Genomic DNA, 23,415 nt, shown 5'->3' on the forward strand with positions numbered 1-23,415 from the left:
CATTACGAAACAATAATGTATTAGTTTATGAGCACTACGTTACTCAATCAATATGCTGGGGCCATTGAAATTAAACAATTACCATAGGAACGTACAATTTTACAAATTATTGCAACTGAGAACAATACTGTATAGTGTGTACTGCTGTGTTATGTTTGATAAGTAATAAATTTTGACTAGTGTTGTCTCGTTTCGTTGTATGAGAACCGGTATGGTGTTATCTTCGTTTGGTGGCGAGGAGTAGTGACGGTCGCGGGCGCGTAAGTCAGGGCCTGGTCGTGTGTGTATGGAGTATGGATGATTGTAGTTCGTACATTCCGTCAGAGTAGACGCCGCGAGGCGGACTGCATTGCCGTTTTATCCGTCACGTGCCGCGTTAAACAGCATTTAACACTTTTAACGTAACCTAACAGTACTTTTTTGTAATTTTTTGTATCGAGGAATTGTTAAATCAGTGTCAGTACAAATTTTAAAAATGTGAATCATTAATATGACAGTTTACAGTGCACAAGTTAATGCAAAGTGACACGGTGTTTGTAAAGTTTTTAAGTGTTTTCATCGACTGTGATTGAGATAGGATGTCTGCTTTCAAACTGCGATAGATTCGTTGACTAAAATAGATACGACTAATCGGCTCCATATGAATGGAACACGGTTTTTACAATAACAAATGCATGGAAGCCAATGCTTTACGTAAAATTTTTAATTTTATTTTTATAAAAAAAATATCAAAATGCGTAGCACCTGGAGCTGGCACTTATTAATAGTAACAGCCGGAATCATGGTAATATGCTCGAACGTTACGGCATATAGCAATCCAACGATAGCAGGTTTGAGAACTTTTATTTTAAACATTTAGATAACCTGTACCACACTAACTCTATGACCAATTACTTTGTCTCTACTACCTTAAGATATGTTTCGGTTTCTCGCTGCACCTTGTTCAGTTATTAGTGATTAACCCAAAGCCGTTTCAATTGTTATTGAGTATGTATGCACAAACGTGAAACAATATGCAAACGTAGTAAATATGGATATTATACGATCCATATGCAAAATTTGTCAGGGTTTTAAACTAAATATTTTTTCTTATTCCAACATGTAGGTATTCATTTATTTAACAATTATGTAAAAAATACAGTAAAATAAGATGATTCCTGCATTTATAACAAAAAACAATCTTCAGTTAGATGTCTATATTTATAATAATAGATAAACATCTTTTTGTTAATTTGCTGAAAAAAATAATGATAAAAGTCCATTAGCAACGTTTTGTGGGTGTAGCTAACATACCATTGTAGTTTAATAATAGCATGATTAAACTTTTGTTATACAACAGACGTTACCGAGGTAAATTATTATATTAGATGACTTTCATTTGTTATTTATACTTTTTTACGATAAATATTGAAGCGGTTTTGACTAACCTGTTAGGTTCTTCTTAAATAATTTAAAAAGCATGACAATGCTTTTTTAATATCCTTGTAGTCTGTAATTACTTTGAGTGACTAATTTCTTAAAAATAAATGCTTGTTATTGATATTAATCATAATAATATACATAATGGCGAACACATGTCGTTAGCGCTGCATTGCTTTCAGGAAAAAAAGGTGGGCTTTGTAGGTTATTTAATGTTAGTAACTAATTTAATATAAATAAAGTATGCTGAGATGGAATGAATAGTGTAACTAATGATGCGTGTAATAAGCCAATCTCGAAGAACGCTACTAACTTATCAAAATATTATCGTCGACTATCTCGACTCACTGAAGTAAATTTTATAATTTTTACTCTTATTTCGATAAAAGATAAATTTAACAATATTTTTAAATTTATCAAGAAACTAATATAGAATTTCATTATGACCTAATCTATCATATAAAAACGCCATATTATTACATCAAACGAAAGGTTTTAAATAGCTTTTTATAAAAAATATACCTACTTAAATAAAAAAAATTGATTTAATCTATAAACATTTTTCATAGATGCCATCCTAGGAATAAATTATCCGTAGACTTACTGTTGGGTCGCCAACGTAAAACCTTTAATTATATAACATTCATAAGACGAATTAATTTAGGGAATATTAAAAAATTTATGTAGATTAAGCTACCTTTCAAATATTGGCTTAAAATAAGTGGCCGTTCCACGACGCGACAATTGAATAGAATACATATATTTTTACAAATTATTTATTACTAGCAGTACCCCGCGATTAATTTGGGGATAAAATATCCTAAAGTCTTCCACGGTAAGTAGGGAACACAAAAATGATTTTTCAATTCGAACATTAGTTCCTGAGATTAGCGTGCTTAAACGAACATACTTTTTAACTTTATAATATTCATATAGATTTTTTCTCATTCTTAACGTTACATAAATAAATGCCAATTTGTAAACTGTAAATTATTGAATGAAGTTGACTCATAGTTTCTGAGATCGTAAATATTTTACTCTTTTGGTCCGCGCCAAGGGCTCTGAGAGTATGTCACATTGCTATGACTCACATGCAGCATCTAATAATATTATGAAAACGCGAATCACTTCCATATAGTGATTCATATTTACATCGATATAAATATATACCTACTTCTAGAAATTAAGAAAAATCAATCGTTGTTATTAATATTTTATAGATTACTAGCTGTGCCTAGGAGTTCGTCCGCGTGGAATATTGACTTTTGACAGCATTTTTTGGGTGTTTATTTTGGATATTATAAGCACCGTCGTTTGGGTATTTACATGTTCAACGTGATTCTTTAAATAGGCATAGCTTTTTTATTTTTGAACCGATTGACATGAAAGGATACACGTTAAGTGAAGCTTACCACAATATATTAATGAAAACCACATTGGATAAGCCGTTTCTGAGATTAGCGTACACAAATGTACAGACCAACAGACAAAAATTCTAACAATCATTGTTTTGGGTGCTATTTGCGTTGATAAAGGTCCTAATAATATTTTTTCTTATAATATATCTTCTATGTACAGACAGCGATCCGGTACATTTTATATTTACGGGATATTTTTTCTGTCACATAGGTATATGATCTTACAAATAATTATATAAACTACCCTACCCCTAACCCTAACCCTAGGCAGGTATCTTTTTTAAATATTTAACAATGACAAGAATATTTTAGATTGGCTGTCGTAAATAATACGCAATTGATCAACAAGAAGCATATTTTGTTTTTGTGACTAGAAAACGGTGACCGTTTCAAGGTTGTACCTTGGTACGAATTCCAAACAACATTTAGTACTTATCGATAAAATTTAACTATTTAGGATTTTAGAATATTAATGCAGTGTTCAATGTGCAATATATTCCCAATTTTATAATTGTTTCAGTTTTGTAACGGCCTAAGTGTTAAAATTCGTTAAAAGCCTAAAAAGAGGTTCTGTTAAAACATTTATATTACACTTTGTTACTGTTCCTTAAACAAATTTTAGTTTAATAAAAAGATCTCCTACATGGAGAAAGAGGCTTATGCGAAGTAGTGGGATGTTACAGATTGAATCAAATTAAAGTTAGTTGTCTAGTATGCATATTTGCATTGTTCATCTGTGGAAAGGCATGAAAGAATTAGTAATTAAAATAAAGTTACAGTAAATACAACAAAAATTTTACCAAAATGAATCAACGAGTCCTCTACTATAGGTCATTTTGGGTAGGCTTTTAAAAAATTATGTCCTAAAAAAAATTATCAAAAATGTCGTTACGTTTATTCGTAACTGGCCAACCAGAGTGAAATGCATCTTTGACAGAAAAACAAATGAAAACTTTTCATGGTATTAAAACCAGCTACATATAGTACTACAGTTATATAGATGATACGTGTTGTATACTAAATGAAACTTTGTTTGATTAACCATAAAAGGGTTATGACAAAACCCTTCTATTTCCTTTATACCGATGGTGAGTTTGTTTCAACTCTCCTTTCAGTGAGGTCAGTTGAAATAGTGCTCAGGAGAAGCGTTGAAACATACATTACCTAGAAGAAAAGATTTGTTATAAAAATACACAAAAATTTGACAGAAAAACAAATGAAAAGTGGGGAGAAATTATTTTTTTACTTTTTAATTTAATTTTTAAAATGTCACCTTTTCATGGTATTAAAACCAGCTACTTACAAACAATACAACTAAAAAATTTTACGGCAACTTTTTAATAGAAAATACGAAAAAACTTTTCCCCTTTGTTTTTGGTATTTTGTGATGAGGGAATGACGTAAATATTTTTTATACATAAATAAATCTATATTCACTATTATATTGTATATGCCAAAGACTTTTTGTCTATTTTTTAAACATTCTAAAATATTTTATCAAATGTTATTTGGATTAGAGAAAGCTTTTTGCGTTATGTAACCTGTTTATGGAGGATGGCTGTAAAATGTCACGCTTCAACTAGTAGGAGTGGAGCAGTAATAGTCTATGTCATACTTTCAGACTAAGTCCAGAAGTGTGGTGATCTAACTGTAACTAAAACCACTCCAATAACCTTCAAATTTATCAGTTTAGTAAGATTTTTGCGTAAAATCGTAGTAATTATTCCACAATAGTTCACCGATGGTCGCGGGTTCAATCCTCGCTTGGAGTGGAAATTTGTGCTTATACAAAATTTTATTTGCGGTCTGGTTGTTTGTTCTTGTGGGTCTCCCCACCGTGCCTTTAAGCTGTTGGTCTCGGTTGTTATCATGTACACCTGGTAGCGATCGTTACATACTCATAGTAGGAAATATATCCGCCAATCTACATTGAAGCAGCGTTGTGGATTAAGCTCTGATCCTTAGCTTACACAGGGAAAGAGGCCTATCCATGTGGCAGGGGGATATTACAGGCTGAGGCTTTCTTAAAAGTGTTTCTGTTCAGTGTCTTCTAGTTAAACTTATGGTCATCTACAGTATTATTACAAATGTTTCAATACTGTACAACAAATGAAATTTTGAAATAAAGTAAATATAGTTCACAAACACTTAATGGTCCTTACGTATGTTAAATTTACACTAACTCTATGTAAATATTACTGATAAAGTCAACCCAAGTGCGAGACATGCAGCAACTTTTTTGTACTATATAATATACTACATATTTTAAGGCTTGGCTATGTAGGTCGAATAGGTATTAAGACCCTTTTTTAATAATACAAATATTTTATAACGCTGGTAGAGTAATTTTCTAAAGCAGTTATTACACAACAATGTTGAGTTAATTTTAACAAAATAAACATGACTGAAAAATTTAATAATATATCTACCGAGTTCAATATCACACTATGTTGACATATTTTAGTTAATAAAATCTCACTCACTCTGAATCTGTACATATACATATGCTGGATTTTGACCGGATAATGTTATGATCGAATTACGAAAAGTATACATCACATCCTACATCTGCAGAACAGTTGTTCCTTAGGGCTAGAACACGCATCTTGGTGACCGACGAATATCATTAATGGCAGATGGCAAAATTTATTGACGCGTCTTTTAGTTTCCTTCAGTGGTAGAGCCATATTTCAGCCTTTAGCATTTCCCAGCAGAAAACTGGTAGCTATCGCGTGGAATTTGCTAAACTGTTACACCTGTAAATGTACACAGACAGTGTCTAAACACAAGTTTCTTTGTACTGAATTACATTGGTATCTAATTTTATAGTGGATTTTTTCATATATCAGATATTTTACGCAAATTAAAGTTGTGCATAATATGTTTTGCAATTTAAATTTTACCCGTTTTCGGTAATTTATATATCATTATATTAACAAATAGTTGGTGTTAATGATATTTTTCAGAAAGAAAAAAAGAAAATTATGAATCTATTAACGATCACACTACGGCTCACTGTAGTAGAGCACTAACCGTTATTTAATCAGACATGAGTCAAAATTTAAGGCGCACAGAAGTTTGAAACCATATTTATAGAAATATTCTTTACAATGTACACTAATATCATTTTAATTAAATGGTAAAATAAACATATTACACAAATATCCGTAGTTGCTGAAAAATTTCAACAATTTTTTTTAGAAGTAAGGGACTAACTGAAACTGTTTTTGCATTAAAATCTATAAGTTTAAAAATAAACGATAGTTAATATATATCATCTATAGATAGTTATATAGATGATACGTGTTGTATACTAAATGAAACCTTGTTTGATTAAACATAAAAGGGTTATGACAAAACCCTTCTATTTCCTTTATACCGATGGTGAGTTTGTTTCAACTCTCCTCTCAGTGAGGTCAGTTGAAACAGTGCTCAGGAGAAGCGTTGAAACATACATTACCTAGAAGAAAAGATTTGTTATAAAAATACACACAAATTTGACACACCTTAGCTAAACTTTTTTTTTTTTTTTGATTCAATTGCTGTTAATTCGTCTTTCACTGGCATATCCGTTATTATGACTTTCATATTTAACTTTTTGTCCATTTTGTGCTCTTTTCAAGGGTTTGTTTTCGATAGGTATTGAATATTTCTGATAAAAATACACCGGATGTGGTAGAAGTTACAGAGGATTTCTTGAAAGTAGAAGAACAGTAATTAAATTGAACCAAATTTATGGGCATGTATAAAATACTATCAGGTTAAGACAATCATTATTAAGAGTGTTGCCGTGTGTATTAGGGGGATGCCTGCTTTCACATCTTTGCATTTACTGCTATGTCAACAAAAATTTTGACAATTCCTGAAATATTTTTATTATAAGCATATCCTGAATCCTAAGCATACCGTCCGAACAAAAAAAAAAAAAAACTATCTAAAACGAAACACTTATGCAAAACAAAACGCCAATGCTAAGTAAAATGCAAACAAGGTGAGTTGAAACAGACTGTTTCAACTTTCCTAGCGTATAAAACTCGGTTGTCATTAAGTTTGAGCTGATAGAACTTCGTAAGACAACACAGTATTTCCAAATATTTTTTTACTATTTAAATCTTGGATGAATATATAGGTAAAAAAGTATTATGTGGATAGAAACTTATATAGATTTTTTGACCTAATATTTTATTCTGGCGAAAATGGCATATTTGGCTCGTAAATGACTACTATGGTCGCTGGCGGGTGGCGAGAGTGGCAAATTTGTTATAATCACCAGCTTGCTAGCATTTTCGGATTCCGAGTACTTTGCGCTGTATCAACATAACTCCATTTCAAATCTCCTTGGTCTCCCATATATCTACTTTTCTTAGCTTTTTGTTACTTTAGTTATGGATATAAAGTGCAATGTCTATTACATTCACATAAAATGCACGAATGACTATTTGCAAAACATATAAATAAAATTTTAAAGTATAGTAAATAAGGTAAAATTGTATGTTAGCTCCCGCTTCATTGCTCCTAATAGAAGGATGTGTCTCGTTTCAACAATTATTTTAGTTACAGGATGTATATTCTGATATCTTAAAGGGGACATCCGGGCAACAGCTGCGTACAACGATTTTATTATACTGAGAAGTTCAACAAATATATCACCAAATACAATTATCGTAAATTGCACATTCAAAATTATTTGTTTAAATAATTAATTTTTCTTGATGAAATGATAATTTATGGACTTCTTTATAAGAAACATAAAAATCGATTTTTAAACGATTTTCTATTTAATTAAAAAAGTTTTATTTTATAATTTTCTTTATAACAATAACAAATAAATAAATTAATAAACGCTTCACACTTAACGGCCCCAGTAGGATTTTTCCTGTGTCCGGAAACACACACAATACACAAGCACAAACGCTTAGACTACGACAAACATCTATATGACCAATACAAATGTCTGTCGTGAGCGGGGATCGAACCCGCAACTGCCAGCGCAACAGTCAGTGTTGTACATAAATAATTTATAAAAATAAATAATTTATTATTTTTATATAGCGCAAGTAAATTTTTTCATAAGACGTGTGTTCTGCAACATTGTATTTTAGAGTATTCCTATAACATGTTGTTTCTCTCATTCCTATAACACATGTTTACATGTTGTTTTTAATCTCTATTATGACACTTTATTTGTATTTATTGACGATAAAGTGATTAAATATTTTTATTTCTTAATCTGTTATAACAATGTACTTGAAGCTTTAACAAGACAACCGACGGGGTTCTAATCAGTTAATTGGTGTCTTTTCCAAAGTTTGATACAATCAATTACTATCAGCTCGTGTCAACGCCGTTCGATCGCCATCTTACCGGTAGGATTAATTTACCGAATGCTGACCACACCTTTGTTTGTCACACCCCAAACACGAGCTAATTAATAGAGTTTTCAATACATATCCATGACATATCGTCTTGCGTTACATGTACCATTAGCATGATAAGCTCATTTGGTCTGATGTTCCCTTGTTAACTGTGTTATATTTATTTTCCCGTCGATTGGAACACTGTAATACTAAACTAATCCCTGTCAAGGCTGTTAATGTTTGTCTTCTCTACATGATTAACTACTTGGTTAGCATAACAGTCAGATGACATTACATGTACGTTGACAAATTGGCTGAGAAAAGTTTTCCATGAAAGCTTCTTTATCTTTTATAAGTATTAGAAGCATAGGTGCGGTTGCATTATCGGGTGACTGCAGTTTATTGCTGGTTACATACTCAATTACAATAATAGTTCATAGTTCATAGCTCATCGATTAAGTATTTTATAAACGAAATAAATTATGAAAAATTTTATTCAGACATCTATTTATACTCGCAACATAATGGTAAGCCAATAGTTGTAATTGCAGAAAACAAAGCCGAGACAAATGTACAAAGCACTAAACACAATTATGGTTTCAGATACAGTAACGGGAGGCCCCATTATTAAACCAAATCACAAAGAAATAATTTTAAAAGAAGGGCAGAACTATACATTGTCTTGTAAATGGAATCGTCCCGTTCAAATAAAGCAACAAGATATCGGGGAAGAGAATACAGGGTCTTTCGAAATGTTATTAAGAGACATGCCCAGTTCAAATGATACAAATGAATTCGAAGTCGCCCTCGATCTGTACAACGTTGATAAATTCACTGTTGGCTATTACGCTTGTTTTGATAGATCAGTAAACGACGCGTACTTTTTAAAAAATATGATGGTTGAACCTGAAAACACGAATAATATTTCATATATTTACATATATGTCAATGGTAAGAAAAAAAAAACAAAACAAAAAAATCTGTAATTGTGTTCAAAATAATTTATGCAATTTTACAATTATTAACGATTTCTTGTGGATATTTTAGAAACGAAAAGTTTACTGGCACCTATGAGAGAGGTTATTATAACGCGAAATGATAGCACGATATTAATTGAATGTAGACCTACAACGCCTGACGTAAATGTTACGTTGTTTCGGGTTTGTATGTCATGAATATTACTAGAAGTACAATGAAAAAAGTTTAACAAGTTCTATTAGTTAATTGCTTCAAGCAAATGTTATGAATGATTTTTATTTAAATAGAGTAAACAACACAGACAGCTTTTATTCCGACATGCATGATTTATAACATATGTAATTTAAATAATAACAATACGTAATTTAAAATGGGCGAATTTTTGGTTATTTTTTATTAGAGAAAAAATATAAATAAAATGTAAATAAAAATACATAATTTGCATGTATCTAGAGATTGAGATTGTCTCATTAAAAGCTTAAAAATAAAACTAACGCTTCACGCTGCCAAACATAACGTTACTAAGGCATGTATATCTTTAATTTATTAATTGCTAAAAGATAATTTCATAACAACGTTCTTAATATTCAGGAATTTGCAGACAATGAATATCAGGTGTACAATTTTAGCCCTAAAATCGGGTTTACCTTCGATAACAATCTATTGGATGTTACATTATCTATTTTCACTTGCGTCTTTGAGAGACGAGGCTTAAAGGAACAAAAAAGCTCCGTTTATTTAAATAAATGTAGGTGATTAGATGATGTGTGATTTCTTAAAGTATGTACTATATTCACTGCAAAATTTTATCATATTTTTTTTAATCTTGAGTAATTTTTTATTTTGTGGTGAACATAGTGAACAATGTTTTTCAATTTTATTTATTATATATGTGAAAATACTAAAATACTAATATTACGTAAATACAAATAAAATATTATCGATATAAAATTGAAAAACATATTTTCGAAGTATATATTATGTTCGTACTAACAACTCATTATTTATTGCGAATGCAACAATAGCAGACCAACAAGACACGATTCAACTATACGTTTACACCCAAGATCGGGTTTTTAGTAAAATCCCGTAACTCGAATCGTTACACTTGCAAAGGACGTCGAGGAAATCTAACAGAAAGCAAAACTTCAAGTTGTAAGTAGATAGTGTTGGAATCTTGATGTCACATAACGAGGTAGCGTGGTGTGATGGTTTCATTCAGTGTTAAACCGATCTTAATCCTTTACACGTATCGGCTTCCTGCTTCTATCCTTTATTTCTATTCTTATTTGGTGTGTTGCTCTGTATGGTCTTTGTGCACAGACACTAAATACTTATATTAAAACTAATTTACTAATATATAACAATTTTAACCTTTTTGTTATCGTATCAAAAATATTTATATGTATATGTTTTTTTTTAATTAACACATTTGGTAAATATTTTATTATATTATACCCGTATTGCACTAGTATATTGAATAAGGAATAATGAGCACTAATGGAGAATGAACAGTGCGTTCAGTGATTAAATTTAGTTTACATATGATATGCTATTCATAACAACATTGTCTATCTTGGCACGGATGGATACACGTAAAAGGTGCCTTTCATTCGAATTTTCGAATCGAAATTACACAAAAAAAAAACGTGTAAAAGAATAAAACAATGAGTGTTATCGGTTTTAGAAATTGAAAATATTTTTCAAATTACAACACGCGGCAAGAAGTCCTATTACATTCAAAGTTGTATTTTAATTAAAATTCAATTAAATACTAGTGCGACAAGGGCGTCATTTGCATCGCAGATTTGTTCCGTACATATTAGAAAGAAATAGAATAGACTATGAACGTTATATATATATATGTATGTACCTTTGGCCAAAAAGTGGTGTACCACACTAAGGTTGAATACCGCTTGCAGATTCATAGGTGATAAACATAAGTTTCACTTGCAGATCGATCTGACAATTTCTATTGCCGTCTTTATCTGATTATTGACAACGATATTATTTATAACTAATAGAATTTAAAATGTCATGTATAAGAATGACGTAAGAATACTTATCAGTTAAGTTTACGTCATAATTATGTCTCTTTCAGCAATATCTTTTGATAACGAACCTTGTTGTAATTTTCGATGACAAGGAAACTAAATTAAAACTGATACACCACTTTCTTGGCCGATCGTATATATTCATATATATATTAACTGAAATTTAATTCTAAGTTTTGATTCTTGTATTGTTATTAACCTAAGACAGGAACTTATTGTTTGAACAAATTTAAATTTCATTATGTACGGAATTACTGTTAATATAAACTTTTTTTACATGTTAGACATAGATGTAAAACCATGGGTTACAAGAAATACTGCACGAAATCATTTATTTATTCTATGTTGTTAGTAGTAAATAGATAAGTATATAATTATGTTAAAATATGTTTGAAGTATGTAGTACTATTTATCATGAAATTGCAATGTTAGTTTTAACTTAATGTAGTCAAATCATTATTAATAAATTCAACATTAAAAAAAAAACACTTATTCAACTCATTTTGTATGAATGTTAGGTATATAAAACAACAAAATGAACTAAAGAAGGCTTATATTAATTTGGAAATTAGTAGAACATGTTTTTAATCGAAGTTAAAACGATACACTATTTATCTTTTATTTTTAATAGTTAGCTGAATAAACATCGTCTCTTTTTTGTTGTTTTGTTTTTTAGTCTTTAAAAATTAAAACTATAATTATATTAATTTGATATTTGTATTGTGTGAACGTTATTAAAAATACAATAGCAACACAATCATCTCAATTATCACAAAATGTAAAGTACAATTATACTTTTTTAGATAATTATCTAATCATTGCTATTGTAAATATACAGCTCATTTACGTTATTTAAATCAGTCTAAAATTTATCAAATGTTTTGGTATTACGTACCTATGTGTAAAACATATTTAACAAACGTGTATTTTATAAAAATGTTACGAAGTACATATAGAAACACAATGCGATTTTATGTTTTTTTTTTTAAATAATAATACGAACGTGCAGTATTAAAAGGCAATCTCGAAAATACTTTTTTTAAAATTAGTTATCTTGATAGTAAGCAATTTTATTTTTAATTTTTATTTATAAATAATTGGAAGGGCGTAAAGACAAATAAAAACCATTTAAAGACATATATTAACTAATTTAACTGTTTTTTTTTTTTGTTTATAGACACGAACATAGATCCGCCAAAGCCAGCCATCAACGGAAGTGACGTCTTTTTCATAAAGGGCGAAACCTTTTCGCTTAATTGCACTGTTGCGTATAAAACGAATTCAGCAGTCAAATTAACATGGAGCGCGGACCAAATGGTCCTAGAGGTTAGTTTTGCTACTTCCAAGTATCGTTTCTATAAATGTTACATTTCCTTTTTTATTCAATTTTAACACTTTCGTCAAGATAAACAATTCTTAACATACATCAATGAAATTTATTAATTAATTAATGAACTCAAAATCTTTCTAATTATAAATATGTAAATGTAATTGTTTTGATTTTTAGAATAAGTCAAATATTATAATTGATTCAAATGAACAAAATATAACTGGAAATACTTTATACAAAAGCATTACAATAACAAATGCGTCTAAAGCTGATCAATCGAAATATACGTGTACGTCAATAAATCATATAAATCAAAGTTCAGTGACCTTTGAAAAAATTTACGTAGGTAAGTTTGGTAAAAATGATAAGCAATGTAAACATTATTTCTAATTGTAAATTTGTAGTTGTATTCGTAAATAATAAATAATGACGGTAAATAATTTTGCTTCATATTTTTAAAGGTGAAAAAGGATATGTAAATATAACAAAGTCAGTTCAACCGCAATCAATCGTACTACATAATAAAACCTCATTTCGCTTATACTTTAAAGTAAACGCCTATCCTACGCCAACATTTGCTTTGTAAGTATACCTAACTAATAAATTAATTGAATAGTCATTTAACCTGACACAAATAAGTTGTAAAGATCACCATACCCTAGCGTAGGGCTCACCTGATGTCAAGCGGTTGCCGTGGCGTCGAGACACCAGAAGCATCGTAATCACGTTGCCGACTTTATCCCCAATCCTCCTCAGGAGCTTTGGTCACCTTACTTACCATAGGAAGACAACACAGCTTGAAAGCAGTGTTATTTAGCTGCGATCTTCCGTAAGGTCAAGATACTACCCCAGTCGGGCTGCTCCAGATTTTGAGCAGGATATTTCCTGCTGGGCCCTACGTCAGTTAATATTATAATAATAGCTGATGTATTTCAAAATTTTCAGTTTTCGTGATGGTAAAAAGTTAGAGGATTCGAAAAAATATACCAAACGTATATTACAAAACTTTAGTGGTATCTATCTAACTATAAATAATCTGACTGTTTTTGACACTGCAAACTACACCTTAGTTGGTAGCAATCAGTACGACACTGATAATTTTACATATGATGTAAAAGTGGCAGGTAATGTATTACAAGATTGTGAAGAAATATATATTATAAAAATTTAATATGTTGTTGTTCTACTTAATGTCAGAAATTTTAATTGTAGGTAGACCAATTATTAAATTTGGTTCAGAAGCCGATAAAGCGTTTCTGCTAGGTTCGTATGCATCACTGAAGTGTGATGCAATCGCGTATCCTTTGCCGAGTATAAAATGGATATTTACTAGTGAAAATGGCGAGGAAGAATCTTATCTGGTAATGTGTTATTGATTTATATATACGTTTTAATAATCAAGTCTGCTATTTTCAGTAATAAATAATAAAGGTTTGCCGCTGTGTAAGCATCATGATAAAGCCATTGGTTAAGTTTCGATTAATCTAAGTTTTATTTTGAAACTCTTGTTGATAATCAAAAATACCTATACCTATATGTCGGCGCAATAACAATAGTTCATCAATTGAAATAATTCTGTTTAATAATTTTATTGTTTTTATTTAATTACTCCATAAGCTGTTGATTGATCATTACAATGCAAAAACCAATAAATACTTTTTGTTTTAAACATCAAATTTTAATTCACATTTGATTTATTCAAGTATTTCAATACTTAATATGGCAAAACTCAGTTAGTATTCAGACTTCAGACAATGAACAGCGCGTATCTGTTAGTTTGGATTTTTATTTCTATGATGATGATGAGCGTCAACAAAGAAACCCCAAGTGACGAGAGACATGCTGGCGTCAAGCTTTAAAAAAAAAACACTGAAATTGTTCCTCCTCCGTTATATAAATTTTATTATAATTAATTCAAGTTTTAAGAAACTACTATTTAAGAAACTACTATTTAGTACTAAGTTTTTTACATTAAATGTCAGTTAAAAGAAAAAGAAAAATTGCGTGCGTGTATAGTACACATGTCAGAAGTGAAGAAGTCTTTTTTGGCAAATAATTAAAAAAAAAACTAATTAAAAAAATAAATTGAAAAAAAAACAAACATCACGCGGTGTTCCCAGGCGGTCACCCATCAAAGTACTGACCGCGCCCGACGTTGCTTAACTTCGGGGATCGGACGAGAACCGGTGTATTCAACGTGGTAGGGACGTTTAAAAATAGTGACGCGTGACGCGTTTGATCCGTAAAAATTTTACCCCTCATGCGTCTAAAGAAGTTTCACTTCAAACAATAGTATATTTTTGCTTTAGTTTGTAAGTAATCAATAATAATATGTCGTTTCATTGTTATTTAGGCAAATGATACAAGAACAGAGTCGCTGATAAAAGTATCTTCACAGCTGAAAATACCTGTATACAATTCTGGAAATATCACTTGTTATGCGTATAATTCTGAAGGTAGTTATTCTGTCACGAGAAATTTCCTCGTGTATGAGGTATCCGGTGGATTTGGAGTAAAAGACGCTGATAACACTTGGTTTTCCGAAGGACAATATGTTAGTGTGGAATGTTATGCTTCAAAGTATAATTTTGAAAGTGTTAGATGGATAAGAGAAGATAACAAGTCAAGAGGTTACAATGGTATATTTGCATATGATTTTTACATATATATTCACTGCATAATTTTTAAGGGTTATTAAAGTTTCTCTTTGTTCTGTGGCAGTTACCAATAAAAGTTCTCCCTTTTCTTTAATTTCAAAATTGGAAATTGATAAAATATCACTCGAAGATTCTGGAAACTACACTTGTTTTGGTGAAAAATATGATAGTTCAAATGAAAGCCAAACTTTATACTTCGCGGTCGCAGGTGGGTCATTAAAAATACACATATTGCTTGACAAGTCCAAATAGTGGGCAAAACGCTGTTAACCTCAATATCCACCAGAAAGCCATTAAAACATTTAGCGACAAAAATTATAATAATAATAATTTGTCATTAATTATAGAGTAAAATAGTTGTGATAGCTTTCTTTTTTAAAAATATAAGTTTTTACACGAACAGAGTAAGGTAAAGCTTTAGATTAGGTAAAACCGAATTTCGGGACCGTGGGGGCAAGGGGGGGGAGAGGGTGGGGAACGCTACCCCTGGTACCACTGTCACACCTCAGAACCCCATGGTTATGGAGATATCCATGGTTAAAGTTTTGAGGTTAGAAGAAGAATTTCGAAAGTTAGAGGAACGCTTGAGGGCTGCCCTCCCTCCGCGCCTCCGCGGCACAAAAAAAAACACTCTAGGGGTAGGACAGACCAAGACCACGTGGACAATTTTATTAGAATATTATGTCTGACGCGTTTTGTCACACAATGCAAACAGTACGAGCTCAAAGGTATTATAATAGCTTTAAATTCTTCTTATAACCTCAAAACTTTAACCATGGATATCTCCATAACCATGGGGTTTTGAGGTGTGACAGTGTTACCTTGTATAGATTCCCCTACACCCTCCACCCTCCACACCCAAAAACCCCATATTCGGTTTTTCTAATTCGGTTTTACCTAGTCTAGATCTTAGCCCAGAGTAAAACTACTTTTTCCAGAATATTGTCTCAATTTATTTTACATATCAATACTTACTTTTTATAAAATGTGATGATTATATGTTATGGGGCATTTTTTATTTTACCTTAATCCGATTTTAAATCAGCCTGTTTTACGAAAAGATGCTTTACACCATACGCGTTTCTTTCATAATAACTATTGTCAAACTGTTTTTTCGTTTTTAGCAACACGCCTGCCTATAATAACAGAACCGGAAAAAGATGAAGATGGCGAAGTAATTCCTTATGAACCGTTTTCGATTACTTGTAAAGCTAATGCCGTTCCTCCACCTATCATTTATTGGCTTAGGGTAAAAAAAAAACATTATTAATATAGATTATAAATTTATTTTGTGTAATGGACTTACAAAATATTAACGTATACACGTTTTTATTTATTTCTAGAACGACGAAGTGGTATATAACGATACTAACTTCAATATTTCCGAGGAGCGCATAAACAATACGCACGTATCGTCGAGCGTTAATATAAAGCAAGTAATAGACGATACCAAGTACGAATGCTTCGTTGAAAGTGGTGGTACTGTTGTCAGCAGATCATTTTATAAAACCGTAAAAGGTAATATGTAACTTGACATATTATTATTTTTATGGATATTTATGTGATTACCCTTTTATTAAATGCTGATACTTTTTCAGGACAGTCACGTATTAAGTCTGCGGTGTACTTGAGTATTATAGGTGTAGTAGTATTCTTATTAATTTTGTTAATAATATATCTGGTATGGAAGATACGTAAAGAGAAACAATTTAGAAAAGAGTTAGCGGCGGCTGGATTGCTATACTTCAAGGAAGGAGTTACGAGATCTCTGAATCCAGATCTTGGTATCGATGAGCAAGCAGAACTTTTGCCGTATGATGAAAGATTTGAATTTCCAGCAGAAAAGCTTATTCTAGGTACAACCTTTTCGGTGATAATACGTTCAGCATTATTTATCGCAAACATTTCCTATTAATTTTTTAATATACCTACGTATGTTTATAAATCTTACATTCCCGTTGTTCTCAGTTGACTCTCAATGACTTAGTATTTGAAGGTGTAGTTCATAGTTAAGTATGAAAAGAATAGTGTTTATAAATAGAATAATTTGTATTTCAGGCAAACAGCTTGGTGCAGGTGCTTTCGGAGTTGTGTATAAAGCAGAAGCACGTGGCATTATCAATGCCGAAGAGACAACTCCGGTCGCCGTCAAAATGGTCAAAAAAACAGCAGATAATATGTACATCAAGGCGCTGGCTTCTGAGCTCAAGATAATGGTACATCTTGGGAAACATGTTAATATTGTGAATTTGTTAGGTGCTTGCACTAAAAACGTTGGGAAAAGTAAGTGGCTTATGTAATATTTTAATTTTCAAAATCATGTAGTTGGTTTCTCATTTAGCGTAACAAACTAATAATTTGTGCTGTGTGGCTACGGCACGAAAAAAAAAAAGAATATAGCCACCCCCTTTCTTCCCGTGGGTGTCGTAAGAGGCGACTAAGGGATAACAAAGTTCCACTACCACCTTGGAACTTAAGAAGCCGACCGATGGCGGGATAACCATCTAACCGCTGGCTTTGAAACAACAGGCCGAAGACGGGCAGCAGCGTCTTCGGTGCGAAAAAGCCAACCCGCCTGCCCAGCGTGGTGACTATGGGCAACACACATGAGTTCACGCATTTTTGGCGCGAACTTGTGGAGGCCTATGTCCAGCAGTGGACTGCAATAGGCTGGAATGATGATGATGATGATGACTAATAATTTTCTATACATCATTGGCTCTTCTTTTATATCTATAACAAGTTCCAAATTGATGTCACTCGCTCATTCGATAGATAAAAATTAACTTAAAAGAGCTGCTCGCCGTTTTTAATTAAATGGTAATTAAAATCAAGGCGTGTAAAGAATCTATTTCAAGGATAAGGTTATACTCAAGATTAATTCATATAAATCTCACGATTACAAGTATATTATACAACTAGCTGACTCCACAAACGTTGTTTTGCCATATATGTTATCAACACTCCTTAACTCCCCCCTTATAACTTAGCTATATAAAAAAATAGATGTTGGCCGATTCACAGACCTACTCGATATACACACAAAATTTCATAAAAATCAGCCCAGCCGTTTCGGAGGAGTATTGTAACTAACATTGTTACACGAGAATTTTATATATTAGATTTTTCATTAAATTTTATGTTCAATCAGAACAAAATATAGCCTCTGTCACTCCTGAATAGTGTAGCTTTCTGTTAGTGAGAGAATTTTTGTGATCGAATCAGTATTTGCAAATATTACCCCCTACAAACAAACAAAGTTAGAAACTTTGCCTCTTTATAATAGTAGTATAGATATAATATAAAATAACAATGGGTCAAATTTCTTTACTTACTTTTTAATAAATACATGTGTTTAAGTAAATTAGAAAAGTGTAGTGGTGTATGTTATAAGATTGTATTATATTCAGTTTGATACATTAAAAGCTGTGATACTAATTTTTAAACTTTCAAAATTGGTTACTGCAATTCAGTTTTACTTTTCGTGTGGTTCTGTAAGTGTTATAGATCATATTCCTCGTGACAAAAAATTTCCTAGCCCATACTTGTGCATAACTGTCCAATACTATTTTTTTTAGCTTAAGAAACATCGATAACGTTAAATATTATTACTAACTGCTACATACAACTAAAGTACCGCATCTGAAAATGTATTTTTTTTTCGTACAATGTTTTTGATTGTAAATAAAATTATAGTTTTGCTTACGCGTTCCCGACCGCTATCCTGAGGATCGAGTCTATGAAAATAGTTCATCTATTTAAACAAAGTCAGATTTAAACATTATTACATGGGCTAGGATTCTTTTTGACGTGACCACGTCTTATAAATTGGTTTGCCGGGTGACACTTCAAGAAACTGCGTTACGCTCCGCTCACGTTATGCGCTCACAATGAGAGCGAGTGAGAGGCACGCGTCCCTTCCACTCGGGCATGGTTAGCCCGCCTAAGAGCGAGAGAGACAGACATAAAAAGTGAATGAAATTCAGTGCGAGATTCTTTGTATAAATTAATGTTTTAAATATAATTCTTTGTATAAATAAATGTTTTAAATTGTTACTATTATTTCATCCTTCTTCCTACTATACGAATGAATATTCACATTAAAATTATTTTACCACTCAAAGTCGTTGTCACGTAAAACTTTCGCCCGTATACCGACTTTACAGGCAACCAATTTTTTTTTCACTCAAAACGTGATCTATTACACCAACAAAACCCCCTATTCCCACAAGGAACGCAGTTAGAAGTCGAACATCTATCTAAATTGGGCAAAATCTGTTCTTCGCACTTTGTTTTAGTCTTAAATCTGGCTAAATGGTGGTCTCAATCAACGCGAGGACGGTTACGTTTGTGTATTAGCGATTTGGAATTTTAACTATATTATTATAATTTTGCATATTTCATGAAATATACGTAATATTCTCTGTAAATAGTATACAAGTATTAGTCAATGCTGTTTATATCAGCCGTAATATCACCAAAATTTTATTTTTAATTAAAATGAATTTAAATTTTAATGAAAATGGATTTTATTAGTTGGAACCAATAACCTTGACAAATTCATCTTTTTGTAATGACCTAATTTTTTACTGAAAGACTATCTGTTCTTTTGGCAAAGAACGCTATAAGAGCGCTGTAACTGAGAAAATGTGTACACACCCTTACCATCTGTTCTACTTTTATCACGGCCCGTTAATAGCTGTGTGACGCGTCTGTTTGTGTTACAGGGGAATTGATTGTAATCGTGGAATACTGTAAGTTCGGCAATATACATAACTACATGCAGAAACATCGAGAGGTATTTATCGACCAGCTAACTGATAATAAGGAGAAGAATCTTGGCAAAGATAACAGGGCTTTTTTGTACAGCACTGGAAGTAGTGGGTAAGTTTTGAAGCTCTATCTTACTGACTAGTCTCGTGACATTGAAAGCGTTTTTGGAGATTTATTGTATGTATTTGTATTACAAGGTTGGTTACATTTTTCTTTTTTTTATGTATATTTTTGTTTTATTTCAGTATGCACTCGGACTATTTTGGATCCAATCACACCCAAGAAACGGATCATACTTTTGTGAATACCGCCAATACAAACAGATCTGCCAGAAAAGGTAAATGATTTAAATTAGTTTTAATGTTTACGAGAATTTTTAGAAAAAGAAAAATACTTAAGTTACTAAGCTGCGTAAACATATACATGGGGGTTTAAATGAAATTGTGAACACTTTCTTCGGTATTTGGATTGACAAATAATTTTACGATGGTTGAATATAAGTACATCACTTCAGCCTAATACAGTCCACTCCTGGACATATGCCTCCACAAGTTCGTGCCAAAAATGGAGTGAACTCATATGTTTTGCCCATAGTCACCACGCTGGGCAGGCTGGTTGGTGACCGCAGGGCTGGCTTTGTCGCACCGAAGACGCTGCTGCCCGTCTTCGGCCTGTGTATTTCAAGCTCAGTAGTTAGACCGCCATCGGCCGGCTTTTTAACTTCCAAGGTGGTAGTGGAACCTTGTTATCCCTTAGTCGCCTCTTACGACACCCACGGGAAGAGAAGGGGTGGCTAAATTCTTTAGTGCCGTAGCCACACAGCAATTAGATAATTATTATATACACATAAGTGCTAGAAATTGATTATATATGGTTTGTTTTACCAAGAGGTGCTAAAGTTGCAAATAATTAGATAATTTTAATAACTTATATGTGACCTAGATATACAATTCTAGTATAAATCTTGTGTCACGAAACCCGAAATACATGCAACTTCAACTCAAATGCTATATTCTTAATGCCGTAACCACACAGCATATAATATTTTTAAAAATGTCATACATTTTTAGAAAAAATATAGAATCAATTAACTGAGTAGACGTTAATGATAAAAATATTTCTCAAGAATATTTATCGAATTTGTATATTTGTACACAGATATTGCTAACCAACAAGTGGAGGTCGTACGAGGTAATGAATGTACTCGTAATTGATGTAATTAAATATTAAAATGAGCATTCGAATAAAAATATTTGATTCGCTATCGAGATTTGCAATTAATTACCTTCATTGATAAATAATTCATCATTGATATTGTTATATTTTAATGTAGTGGCTGAAATTTTAGTACAACCTCAATTAATTTTAAAATACGACTTGCCCTGTTTTTGCGCCTACTATGTAAATGACAAATAATCAGACTTAATTATTTTAGTATATTTTCCGTGGATTGTTTTTTTTCCTGTTTTCCTTCCTGCAATTTTTTTCTGTATTTTGTGATATTGTTCACCTAAATAATGAACAAGTAAATACTTACGTCAGACAGCAATTGGTAGCGAATAACTAATTAATTCTTTGGTTTATAGATAGGAACTAATGTTTCTAATATATATTTGACAGTTTACTAATATACTAATTGAATAACTTCTCACGAATATTTAAATACCTTTTCTTGAAAGAACAGATCAGTCTTCGACAAGTAATTGTATAATACTTACCGGTATTTATTTGTTACGATTTTTTTTTTTTTTTGTAAACATTCTTGGTCCTAACGATGAAGAACAAAAAAAAAGGAATTATAAAATTTGGTGCAGTTCCTCGAAAGTTATGAGTGTTCATAGATGTCAGCTATTCATTTTATATAGATACCTAACATAAGATGAATTTAACTCGCTCTGATAAAAATACAAAAAATTTAGATAATAATATGTAATAAATTAAAATGAGTTTGTTTGTTCACTATTGTTATCCGAATTACGTAAGTATTATACAACTATACGAAGGAGACACTTACTTGTTGTTTCAAGGTCAAGAATGTTAATAAAACTCTGTCGACTCGTTGAGGTAATATTAGAAAACCGTGCCTGTAATAATGCTTTCACTGTTTGGTTATTTTTGATGCACGTTTTAGTATAATTCAAAATCATCAATGATGCATAATTACATATCCAAAGAATGTATCTTAGAAAAGTGCGTGAAATTACAATAAAAGTTTTTTCAAACTCCTGTAAGGTATTCAAACAAATTAATAATTATATAAAGTAATTCTTGATTTTGAATTATTGCTGTTGTTATGGTGACTATTTTTATGTCGATTTCTTAAAAAAAATCTTTTATATTCTCCATGTCCAGTTACCTAACTCTTATGATTTCTAGTTTCCGAGACTGGCTATGTTCAACCGGAATGGCGATCGAATTACGAAAGCGACTATAGTTTTGAAGGAAGGAACCCGCGACCGTTGACCTCGAGAGATTTACTAGCATGGGCCTTCCAAATTGCAAGGGGCATGGAGTACTTGGCTAGCAGAAAGGTAATGTGACTTGATAAGTAGAAGAAATTCATTTTAAATAAATATTGCACGCCTCCATGGAGGATGTGCTTTACTCCCACAAATGGAAAGATATAGGAAGCGCTTACTCTTAAACCTCTATATTTTTTGTAGCAATGCATTAATCTATACTAATATTATAAAGATGAAGAGTTTGTTTGTTTGTTTATTTGTTTGTTTGTTTAAACGCGCTAATCTCAGAACAATTGTTCCAATTTGAAAAATTATTTCAGTATTAGATAGCCCACTTATCGCGGAAGGCTATAGGCTATATTTTTTTCAAATTAACGCGTGTGAAATCGCGGGGCACAGCTAGTATGTTACAAAATACACATTTTATGTAGAAAACACATCAAACTAAAAATTAAATACTGTTTAAAGTTTTTTTTTTTTTAATACTATTATTGTAAAAATAATCGATTAATGATGATTGTAAAAAACGCAAAAACTACTTTACGAAATAAGCTGTTTTTTATTATGTCTGGAGATTATTAACTTGAAGCCTATTGAATGTGAAGGCTCCAAGGAATGTGAAGAACCAAATCAACTAAGCGTACTTAAAATCGTTCTATAATCGATCATTAATTGCTAAACAAGCTACTTGCTTGCTTAGGGATGCTTGTGTTTAAATTAAAACTTAAATATTTGTTTCTGGTTGAGCAAACGCTCCACTGAGAACTTGCAGTGAACAAGCCGATGCAGATTAAGTTCTAATACTTTTTCTAAATGGAGAAGAGGTCGAAACGCGTACACATGACTTCAATTCCGTACTCAATATGACTTCAATCTATTTTGATACTCAGTCAGTAAGTCAGTTCAGCATATTGCAGTCCACTGCAGGACATAGGCCTCCCCAAGTTCGCGCCAGATATCCCGGTTT

The 23,415-nt window shown here is 31.7% G+C and overlaps 1 protein-coding gene and 1 non-coding gene across 2 annotated transcripts in view; one reads left to right on the forward strand and one right to left on the reverse strand.

Moving 5' to 3' along the window:
* Positions 1-302: 302 nt before the first annotated feature.
* LOC123670327 (vascular endothelial growth factor receptor 1) overlaps positions 303-23,415 on the forward strand; it is a 28,390-nt gene continuing 5,277 nt past the window's right edge. The window contains exons 1-16 of the mRNA XM_045603827.1: positions 303-830; positions 8,798-9,145; positions 9,242-9,354; positions 9,764-9,920; positions 12,404-12,572; positions 13,502-13,680; positions 13,769-13,917; positions 14,910-15,195; positions 15,278-15,421; positions 16,338-16,462; positions 16,557-16,731; positions 16,812-17,069; positions 17,272-17,496; positions 19,941-20,097; positions 20,232-20,323; positions 22,363-22,517. Of these exons, the coding sequence (XP_045459783.1) occupies positions 734-830; positions 8,798-9,145; positions 9,242-9,354; positions 9,764-9,920; positions 12,404-12,572; positions 13,502-13,680; positions 13,769-13,917; positions 14,910-15,195; positions 15,278-15,421; positions 16,338-16,462; positions 16,557-16,731; positions 16,812-17,069; positions 17,272-17,496; positions 19,941-20,097; positions 20,232-20,323; positions 22,363-22,517 (2,829 nt within the window). The 5' untranslated portion in view covers positions 303-733. The remainder of the gene's footprint in view (positions 831-8,797; positions 9,146-9,241; positions 9,355-9,763; positions 9,921-12,403; positions 12,573-13,501; positions 13,681-13,768; positions 13,918-14,909; positions 15,196-15,277; positions 15,422-16,337; positions 16,463-16,556; positions 16,732-16,811; positions 17,070-17,271; positions 17,497-19,940; positions 20,098-20,231; positions 20,324-22,362; positions 22,518-23,415) is intronic.
* LOC123653349 lies at positions 14,652-14,770 on the reverse strand. Its single transcript, XR_006743073.1, has one exon. It is a non-coding gene; the product is annotated as a 5S ribosomal RNA (ribosomal RNA).

The sequence above is a fragment of the Melitaea cinxia genome, chromosome 4 (assembly GCF_905220565.1).
Source record: "Melitaea cinxia chromosome 4, ilMelCinx1.1, whole genome shotgun sequence".
Lineage (NCBI taxonomy): Eukaryota > Metazoa > Arthropoda > Insecta > Lepidoptera > Nymphalidae > Melitaea > Melitaea cinxia.